General features: G+C 30.1%; 1 protein-coding gene across 1 annotated transcript; it reads left to right on the forward strand.

Moving 5' to 3' along the window:
* The first annotated feature begins 275 nt into the window (after positions 1 to 275).
* LOC123273790 lies at positions 276 to 10,065 on the forward strand. The gene is made up of 5 exons (XM_044741262.1): positions 276 to 364; positions 2,161 to 2,362; positions 8,632 to 8,968; positions 9,626 to 9,886; positions 9,959 to 10,065. The coding sequence occupies exons 3-5, from the start codon at positions 8,716 to 8,718 to the stop codon at positions 10,036 to 10,038; spliced, it is 594 nt and encodes a 197-aa protein (XP_044597197.1). The 5' UTR covers positions 276 to 364; positions 2,161 to 2,362; positions 8,632 to 8,715; the 3' UTR covers positions 10,039 to 10,065.
* The last annotated feature ends 1,358 nt before the right edge of the window (positions 10,066 to 11,423 follow it).

Consider the following 11,423-nt stretch of genomic DNA (forward strand, 5'->3'; position numbering starts at 1 on the left):
TATTGATATTGCAGGCATTATGAAGCTGCTGTAAAATTCACTTGCCAAAATGAAGCCAGTTATGGAAAACTGGCGCCGCCGTGAACAGCCTCGGCGTCCACCAACTCCTCAAAATTTGCAAGAATTTTCTAATTTATTAAGCATGCCCCAATGGTCACATTTTTTGACATATCCTCATGGTCAATTGAAAGTTGTTACTCTTACTTCAACTGATGATTCGTTTTTAACAATTATTTGTAACGGTGACTTCTTTGAAATCAGTTAATACATCAATGCTTTTTATGGATGCAACTTTTAAAATTACCCAAGGAAGCCAAATATTTATCAAGTGTTTACAGTTCTTGGCTTGATAGACGACCATCAGGTATATGAATAATTCATTAATTTATGCACCAGTAAAAAATTTTCCGTCAAATTTGACACTCAAATGAGTGTTACTGAATTCTTTTATACACAGTGTGTTACTTTGACTAAACTTATTATTTTTAAAGAAATAACACACCTGCATGTTACAAGTAACACACAAAAGTGTTGAAATTATTTCGATTGGCTCGTCAATTTAACACACTAAAATGTTATTTATTACACGTAGAGAGTGTAAATTTCAACATTTCTCATGTGTTACTTTAATAATTAAAATTATAATGGTTTTAATCTAGAAATAAAAATATGGTTCAAGTAAATTTAATAAGAAAAGAGATGTGAGGCAAAGCGGACTTTCACAAGCATAATAGATTGTTCAACAAAAATTTTATTAAACCATTAAACGATAAAGCAAAACAAAAGGTAGAGAGTTAAACAAAATTCTTTTCTTTGAAATAAAAATTAAAATATCAGTAAAAAATTATTTACTACAAAGTAACACATAAGGAACGTTGAAATTTACACTCTCTATGTGTTACAAATAACATATTATTAGTGTGTTGAAATCTGAAGAGGCAATCCGAAATTATTTCAACACTTTTATGTGTTACTTCTTTGAAAAATAATAATAAGTTGAGTCACAATAACAGACACTGCGTGTAAAAAAAGTAGTAACACTCATTTGAGTGTCAAATTTGACGAAAAATTTTACTTTATACTGTGTATATATATATATATATATATATATATATATATATATATATATATATATATATATATATATATATAAAACTTTCTATGTCACAGTGTTCAGGTTTATGTTACTTGATGACGTCGATTTTTTATACCAAACATTTCTTTTATAAACTGATTATTTTTAGTCTTGTTTCTGCTTAATATGTAATTGCACGCCTCATAATGCGAAACGATCCAAAAAGTGCTCTACTCTAACCTTACCGAAATCAAGCAATGTCTTGAATTAACAATGTCTCTATTAACAATTCCTACAGCATTCATAAAATAATATGAATACATGTCAGTCAAGAAAATACACTTGTTTCGATGCTTTTGACATTTTTTAAAGACATTTGCTTTATTAAATACAAAAAAAATTCCTTGCACGTTTGGGATGTTTGTATGTATGTATGTATGTATAGATTTTTCAACTTTTTTATTATGACACTAAAATGAAAGAAACCTTTCATTACATTTCATTAAACTATAATTGAAAAAAAAAAAACAGTTGGGCTATCTACTACATCTATTATTTTGTGAATTAAGTAGTAATAGGACAATTATAAATTTGAACTAAGAATTTTGGAAAATCTAAGAATGAACGACTATTAATGCTTATTTAGTCGTAAAAAAGTATTATGAAAAATAGATAAATAGTAATTTTTTATTATCATTTCTCATTACAATATAAATAATAAAAAAAATAATTGTACGCAATGCCTTCATCAGAAAACATAAATTTCGATTATCTTATGATTGAAATACGAAAAAAAATCTTGTTCTTTTTACGGTATACACATTCAGTAGCTCTGGCATTCCATCATCGGAGATATGAATGGTACAGCGCCAAATTCTACTAAATCTGTGAAATTAAGCTCCTTTAAATTATTTAAAAAATGTCATGCAAACTTTTTTGTTTCCGTAAACTAACAAGGATATGATAGTATAAATAGATGCGCAGAATGAGGTAGAAATTTTTGGTGATCGTAAAACACTTTCTTATGCCTCATATTATGAGTCGTGCAATAAATCTATCATTTAATAAAACAATAATTGCTTTAGGCTTTACCATTATGCTGGGTGCTGATGACGAAGAAGTCAACCATTGCGTATAAAACGGCACTTTCTTATTTTAAAACAGAATTGGCAACACACATAACTCCACAGACTATTATGACTGATTTTGAAGCGGCACTAGATAACGCTATCAAATCTGTGTTTCCGGAAGCTGTCCATACTGGATGCTTTTTTTCATTTCTGTCAGGTTAGTTCAGACATAAGCAAATTAATGAATGACAACAAAATTTATGTTTAATATACTCTATTATAAAAATTTATTATTTCTTATTCAAAGTTTATTGAAAAATATTTCACAAAAATAAGGTCTATTTTTTCAAATTAACCATTGGTTTATACTTTTTCAATGGATATTTTTAAAACTGCATATCTATATTTTTCAGACAATTGAAAAAGGTAAAGTTCATAATTTGTTACGTCAATCGACTAGTTTAGAAAATACCGGTTTTTAATGATTCCGAAAATTAAAAAAATTTTATATTTTTCAATCTTGGTCTGTTAATAACTTGATTGCGATAATTTCTTTGATTTCTGTAAATTGCATTTAAAGGTTTATTATATTTTCTTTAATTTTCACTTTAATTAGTCCCTCGACTGAAGAGATAAGTCCATATGCAATTTGAGGTCTCAGGCTAGAACCAATTTTATTTTATATATTTTTAGCCAAGATATACGAAAAAGTCTGTTTTTTTTATCTACGGTGTCACAAATAATTCTTATGAATTAATTATATGTTTAAAATGAAATAAATCGTGAACCGTTGATTTAACGGTAAAGTTTATTTGAAAAAAAAAAAAAAAAAAAAATGTATAATGTTCAGAATGGAAAAATACGCTAAAAAGGCATTATGTATTTTTTTCATAGGACCAATATTTTTGAAGATATCGCGAAAAACATAGTCCCGCTATTGGACCTCTCTATCGCACGCAAGTGTTCCCCCCCTCCCTACTTACCGTCAGGTTACCAATAGACAGTGCCACTAGTAGGAGATGCGGACATAAAATAAAGTTTACTTTTTGGTGTCAATAGGAGATTGAGGGATGAAACTTTGAAAAAAAGTTCTTCCCTTAAGGGCTGTTTTTTCGTGTCTATGAGGTGGAAAGACTTTTAAATGGTCTCATTATTTTTTTTTGTATTCAGAGAAACTCTATCAAGTTTCATCCCCAAATCTTTTATGGACACCGAGAAATGCATTTTTTTAAATCGAAAAATGACGAACTTCGGTAAACATTCGACCTTCAAGGGTTGTTTTTTTGCGTTTGTGGGGTGAAGGACTTTTAAATTGTTTCATTATCTTCTGTACGGTATTAAGAAATACTCTGTCAAGTTTAATCACTTGATCTCCTATAGACACCGAAAAATAGATTTATTCTATGACCGCATCTGCAACTAGTCGCACTGTCTGCTGGGTAGCCTGACGGTGAGTAAAGGGAACACTTGCGTGCGACAGAAGGGTCCGATAGTGAAACTAAATATTTCGCGATATCTTCTAAAATATCTGTCTTCATAAAAAAAAATACATAATTCCTTTTTTGTGTAATTTTTCATTCTGAACATTTTTTTAACTTCCCGCTAAGAAAATCGAAGATTTTCCAAAATCGGGAAGTTATTGGTTTTACCCAGTTTTTCAGAAATCGAGTTCTCATCAGATCTCGACGTTTTGAGGTCCTGGGAAGCTGTTCTGACTATTCCCGCGATGGTGTCCGCGCGGCTGTATGTATGTATATATATGTATATATATATATATATATATATGTGTGTGTGTGTGTGTGTGTGTGTGTGTGTGTGTGTGTGTGTGTGTGTGTGTGTGTGTGTGTGTGTGTGTGTGTGTGTGTGTGTGTGTGTGTGTGTGTGTGTGTGTGTAAACCTCTCATAACTTTTGAACGGCTCAACCGATCTGATCGAAATAAGTGGCGATCCAAAGAGTAGCGTTGCCATTATATCTCGTGAGAATTTGAATTGATTCTGTTCGTTAGATTTTTGAGAAATTTCAAAAATAAAATTTTCAAAAATCGTTTTTGGAATAACTTCTAAACGGCTGTACCGATCAATTCCAAAACTACTCCGCTCTTAAACTTGAAAACCCCGTGGATTGCCGCAAAGTCCCGTCAAAATCGGTCGATTTGTTCGTGAGGTATCGAAAACGAAAATTTCGAAAAAGGTGTTTTTCAAAATTACTCGGAGATTCTTCATCAAATCGATTTTCTTCGTTGCAACTCTTCGACAGAGCTTAAAAATTGACATTGGTCGCCGCCAACTACGTGAAAATCGGTTGATCTATTCAAAAGTTATCGTAGTTTGAAAATTTCAAAAAATGGTATTGTATCTCAGACCCATCAGACTTTTGAGCTCGAAGAGCTCAAAAGTGAAGAATAGCTATCTTTTGAGCTCGGAGAGCTCAAAAAGCAAATCAGTGGAATCTTAAGCGTTTAGGTATGGATTCAGCGGGAAGTTCCAGGATGGCCCGCAGGGTCAACCGTTTTACAGATTTTTTCAGATCAACTTCCGCGTAAAATCAACGGTTTACGAGTTATTTTATTTTAAACATTTAACTTATTTATATCAATTGTTGGCTACCAAAATAAAGTTGGTTCCAGCCGGGGGCCTCAAAATACGTACGAGCTTCCCTCATCAGACGAGGGACTAAAGCTCGTTTACTCTTGCAGTCGTTTTTTTAATTAGTTTCAGTAGACTAGTCAACAAGTGCCTTTTTGGTTTCAACCTTCAAAAATTATGATTTTGGTGTCATTCTATTCGTAATCGCATCTAGAAATTTTTTGTAAAATTTGAAGTGGTGCTTAAAAAAATTACAAAATTTATAAAAAATTAAGTAAAAAAAATTGTGGTTAAGTTTGTTGCGAATATTTCAAAAACTAATTGAAATTTTTGAATTTTGAAAAAAAAAGATCGGAATAGAAGAAATAATTTCCTGAAAAGATCAACATTTTCGGTACTGTAAGACTAATATTTATAATTTTTAGACGACTGAAAATACGCCCAAAAACGGAAACTCCGGCTAACGTAGCCATGCCCAGTTTGGATCTTAAATAAAAAATTATTATTTACGCTTATTAAATATAAAAATTAAAAATTTTAAAAATTCATTCGCCAACAGAAAAGATAAACGAACAATAATCGTCTGGCGAAAAATTTTTATATCGTGATTTTTCATAAAGTTATCCATTAGTTAATTAAGAATTTGTTATAGCATGAACATGAACATTGCATATGCGATCATTGTTCAATTGTCAACGTGGGATTTTTCTAACGTTCTATAAGGAGTTATTTTTTAGCGGCTTCAGAATAGAATCTCGTTGGAAAAATTGTTAGCTCTCACTTTGTTATTAACAATTTACGGCGGTGATAAATTGAAAATTTGTACAAGTCATTGGAAAAAAAAATTTGTTAAATGTACAAATTGATTCTTTTTTTTTATAAACGGAAGCTATCTAAATTTTATTTTTTTTTTTTATTTCTCACATCCCCTATCGTTCTCAAAAATTATTTTGTTAATTGTAAAACTCTGAGCCATGATGACATACGGGGTCCATTTAGTTCTTTATAACTTAATCCTCTTAGGATTTTCTTTGTATCATTTATGGAAAATAGTCTCTCTTTAGGACATCTGTAATTTATCATTTATGAGGCCTTATTTTCTCTACATGGAGAAAATATTTCGTCAAACGAATGCATGTCTTGTCTCTTTTTCTTTTACAACTGTCTCTTTCCCTTAAAGACAAAGATTTTACATACCTTCTCTAGCTTAGTTCCCTTTCACTCCACCTTCTCTCTCGATTACCAATCGCAAAGTATTTTGGTAAAACGACCCGCCCATGGGTGTACTTCCTTTCCTGTAAGACTTTCAAGAACAGGTGCAGCCAGATCGTAGGATTTTTTTACCCCCACTTTGAGCCGTTTTCAATGGGCTTAAACAGGAGAGAAGATACCACAAAGTGGGGGGAAAAAAATCCTACGATCTGGCTGCACTGCTTCAGAATGAAAAAAGCAAAAATCTCTATGAAATGAGTCTAACTCAACCAGTTCTTGCAGAAGCAATTACCACCACAACGTATACCGTCGGCTCGTAAACCGAACAAAACCGTTCATACCTCAAATACCGTCTTCAAGTTACCCAATTTTTACATTGTTTGTAATTAAAACGCTAATTAATAAACTATTAGCTTAATATTAATTAATTTATTGAATTTATTCTTTGACTTCATTTTGAATCACCCTGAATTAAAAAAAAGGTTGGAAAATTAAAAACATTCAGGTATATCTTCGGTTAAAAAAAAAAAAAATTTTGAAACTGAAAAAAAATATTTTTTCCAATAATTTATCAAACTTTTCAATTTATCACCGCCGTAAATTGTTAATAACAAAGTGAAAGTTAACAATTGTTCCAACGGGTTTCTATTTTGAACCCGCTAAAAATAACTCCTTAGAACGTAAAGAAACATTTCAGGTTTACAATTTAACAATTATCGCATATGCAATGTTCATGTTCATGCTATAACAAATTCTTAATTAACTAATGGATAACTTCATGAAAAATCACGATATAAAAATTTTTCGCCAGACGATTATTGTTCGTTTATCTTTTCTGTTGGCGAATGAATTTTTTAAAATTTTTAATTTTTATATTTAATAAGCGTAAATAATAATTTTTATTTAAGATCCAAACTGGGCATGGCTTACGGTTGCCGGAGTTTCCATTTTCGTGCGTATTTTCATCCCTCTGAAAAATTATAAATATTAGTCCTACAGTTCCAAGAATATGGATATTTTTCAGGAAATTTCTTCTTCTCTTCGAATCTTTTTTAAAATTCAAAAATTTCAATTACTTTTTGAAATATTCGCAAAAAAATGAACCACCTTTTTTTTACTTAATTTTTTATAACTTTTGTAATTTTTGTAAGCACCACTTCAAATTTTTCAAAAAGTTTCTTGACACGATTACGAAAAGAATGACATCAAAATCATAATTTTCGGAGGCGAGTTAAAAGTTGGAACGAAAAAGGCACTTGTTGACTAAACTATAGCAATGAAATCTTCTTCCATTCCGGCTCCCGAATCGTCTTTTTTGGTTATTTATTCAATCTATATACAGTACAACCTGGTTATAAGTTACTCGATTATAAGTTACTTCCCCTCAATTTTCTTTCACTCATCTCGAGATGATACCCCCACTACTGTTCCGCTGACGATGTTTTTCGGTAATTGTAAAGGATTTTGCTCCGGCAGTCCTTTTATAAGTTAATCAGGTAAATTTATATTTTTAGTCTTAAAAGTATTATAATTATTTATAATTAAATTATTTATTCATCAATAATCGAAATTAAATGATCTAAAAGTAAGAAAGTATGTTATTTATTGAAAGTAAATAAATACAAATACCATTATTAGTAGAAAAAACATTAATTTTATTTTATAGTTAAAAAAGTACACAATTTCATAATTATGCATGTATTTAAAACACTATTTATTTATTAATGACAAGAAAGATAACAAGAAAGATGCAAAATTGGATGATAAACTCTGATAACATATAAATCTGCTGTAAATATTTTAAGTTAATTTAATAAATAATCTCAAATAAATAGCACTGTACGTAAAGAAAAGACAAACGTCAAGTAACTTATAAAAAGACTGTGGGCGCAAACACGAACACAACGCACACATACGCGTAAATTCGGCCGATCGTGGAGTTAAACATAGTGGTGGGGGACAATTTTTTCTAAGAAATTTTTCTCCTACAGCCCCAAAAAGTTACTTATAACCAGGTTGTACTGCATATATAAGAGTTCTCCGTTTGGTACGATTATATTTTTCTCCATTCACTAGTCCAGGCGAGATGTAATCAAGATAGCGGACCAAGTATATTAAACAGAAATAGAGGACGATTTTGAAAATTTTTTTTTCGATTTTGCCTGAATAAAGATTTCCAGAATAGTTGAACAGGTCTCCCGGCTTGCTTTTTATTATCTTAAAAGGAAAAATTTAGTGCTTAGTTATCTTCTAAATATCTCGGAAACTATTGAGAAATCGGGAAAAACAATCTAAAAAAAAATTTTAATTAAGAATCAAAGAAAAATATGAGACCACTCCGAAATCTGCATGACCAACAGTTTACGGGGAAATAAATTTTTGAATGCAAATTAACTATTCGCCACGCGCGCAGGAGTAAACAATTACCCGGAACTTTTGAAAAATTCATGAATTAAAAAATTTTTTTTTCTCATCAATAACTTTTACAATTTGAGCCGCTGGACGAAAAGTTTAGATCGAGAAAACTATTACTTTATAAGCGACGGCTATTAGTTGACTTCAGGGTCATATATTGTTGTTAGCTTTAAAAAAATAATTCTCACAAAAAATGAGATCTCAATTTCAATTTTAAGTACCGGCTAAATTAATTTAAAAATATAAATTTTCTACAAAATTTTCTACAAACAGGCGATAACAAGAAAATTAAAAAGTCTCGGACTCCTAAAATTAGTTCAAAATTGGAAGTATGGAAAAATATTGATCAGAAAAATAATGGCGTTGGCTTTATTGCCATCAGTTGATGCTTTGGACGGGTTTCAATGGATAATAACAAATATTCCTAATAATGTGAAAACATTATTCGAGATGTTCTTATTATATTTTGCTGACCAATGGATTAAAAAATCTCCACCAACATTATGGAGCGTTTACGGTCTTCTTCATCGAACTGATAACCTTGCTGAAACCTATCACAAAAAGGCGAATCTACGATTTGGCTCTCATTCTCCGATTTGGAAGTTTACAGGTAAAATGCATAATTAGTAAATCTACTTATACGATCTGATTTCTTATAAAACTAAAATTTAATCTGTGAGCGCTGAAAAATAAAATTTACATATATTTTCATGCATATATGATATAATTGACAATCACTTTACGAATAAATCGACTTCACATGTTTCATCTCGAATTTTATTTTGGAATTTTGGGATAAGCTAATTACATTTATGTTTTTTAAAAATTCATACTCAAATTAATATATTCATACTTAGTATTTTAGGAGTGTGTTTCCTATAAAATATTTTTACCATACAATATAAATACTGATAAATTTATTGTCCTTGCACTATTTGTTTTTAATTTATTGTACGTCTTATGACCCTTAGCACTTGTAGTTACTAAGAAAGTTTATGTACCTATCCATATTTTAGTTCGGTTTATTTATTTGCACAACGTAAGCGCGATGGTTTTCTGTTCTGAGTCAGAAATGCCGCGAAACTTTTAAAAGTATTTTTATTTATTTGTAATGAAATAAATTAGTGAAGCGTATATTTTTGGATTTTTCAAACTTTTTAGGCGTATAATAACTCACCAAATGATAAAATAAATAAGTATATGAGATTGTTGGAAATAAATAAATTTCTTTGTGTATTAATTCGATTACTACTATGTTTCTATTCAGAGAATTTAACTGCTTTACAAGCTGTTACTCACATTGAGTATTTGTCATTACGCAATGGTGACAATATTGTCAGACCACGTCCGTCTCGCACACAGGAAATGGATATGAAAATTCTAAGAGCATGGCAACTGTTTAATGACAATACCTTGGATGTTCCTCATTTTTTGGCTTGTGCGAGTAACTTTTTGCAATCTTTTCAACGAGATATTACTCACAATGTAGTAATGGAACATGATGGTGATCAGCAAAACAACGCATTTGGTATTACTTTTGATAATTAATTTTTTTCATATGATAAAATTATTTATATAAATATATTATTTTATATTTTAGATAGTGATGATGGCATTATGAACAATAATTATGATAACCATTTGGTATTTCTGGAGCTAGATATTATGCAAAATTACTAAATAAATTATATTACTCGGTTCACTTTTTACAAAACCTTTTTCAAAATGTCGATCAATATTTAGAACTATGTAAGTTATTACCAAAATAAAATATTAAAATTTTCATATACCCGAATTTGAATAAGTTATTTAGAAATATGTCCTCAATGTAAAAGTAATTTATACGTCATTTAATCACTTTCACTATATAAAATGCAACTTGGTAATCGGTGACAGATTTAGTTTCTACGTCAACTAATTCGATATTTCCAATTATATTATCCCGGGTAAAAAAATAGATAACTTTTTATTTTTCCTTTTTTTTTTTACCCGTGATAATATATTAAAATTCTTATCCTGCACAGACTATTTGTTCTTTGACCAGATCAAAAGATTGAACTTTGTCCTGCTGAGCAGGAAAAAAAAGTCTTTAGATTCTCCCGGATCTGCAAGACAAAAGTACGAATAACTTTCGGCTTCAAAAGAAAAAAAAAAGAATTTGTTGATGGAATAAAATGTAATATTAGTAGAAAAGTTTAGAAATTTTAATTAAAAAAAACGAATTTTCACTTAGTTGATTTACAAAATTTATTTAATTTCTGTAAAGTGTATAGCTTATGAAGGTCTTTTAATGAGCTGCATGTTACATGTCTACTTTTCGTATTTAGAACCAAAATTAAGCTTATTTTTACGTAATGCTTACTGCATTTTTTGTTTTTGCACTCATCATTTCTCTCTCAATCAGTGGGTTTTTTTAATTTGTTTTTACTGATGAATTCCTTATACTTCTGTTCCAGCTGCTGAATAGCCTTTTTTATGGCTTTCAACCTTTAACTTAAATTTAATGTAATTCTTAGCAAATTTAAAAAAAATTCTTATTTCTGGAATATGGTTTAATCTTCATAGGGAATAGTTACTAGGTGGCCTGGCGCTATGTTTTTTAACGACGTTATGTCTCTAAAATCTATTGAATCTGTACTTATTATTTATTATATCTAAGATGTAAAAATATTAAATATATTTTTGGAACGTAATAGTGGCGCACATGACTGAACCTCTTGCGATGACAATATTTTTAGTAACATACTTCCTTTAAGCCGACTTTTAAAGGCGGGACGAAATTTTCAAACTTACTGGTATCAAACAAAGAATATATATATATATATATATATATATATATATATATTGTGCATGGTTGATCACCGTTTCTTTTTATCGATATACTAGATGAACCAATAGTTGCCGTTTATATGACCAGATAAAGGGTAAACTTTACCCTCTCTTACAGTTCCTTTTACATAGTATAATATGTTGACTAGGGTGCTTTTTTTTTTTTTTTCGCTCCTATCCCGAAATTATCTTAGAAATACCCCCAAAAAAATTCCCTGAAAGTTTGAGCCCTTAAT

The sequence above is a fragment of the Cotesia glomerata genome, unplaced genomic scaffold (assembly GCF_020080835.1).
Source record: "Cotesia glomerata isolate CgM1 unplaced genomic scaffold, MPM_Cglom_v2.3 scaffold_138, whole genome shotgun sequence".
NCBI lineage: Eukaryota > Metazoa > Arthropoda > Insecta > Hymenoptera > Braconidae > Cotesia > Cotesia glomerata.

Coding starts and splice junctions, on each gene's coding strand:
- LOC123273790 (XM_044741262.1), top strand. CDS start 8,716: ATGGCGTTGGCTTTATTGCCATCAGTTGATGCTTTGGACGGGTTTCAA. Junction 8,969..9,625: donor TCCGATTTGGAAGTTTACAG/GTAAAATGCATA, acceptor GTTTCTATTCAG/AGAATTTAACTGCTTTACAA. Junction 9,887..9,958: donor TCAGCAAAACAACGCATTTG/GTATTACTTTTG, acceptor TTTATATTTTAG/ATAGTGATGATGGCATTATG.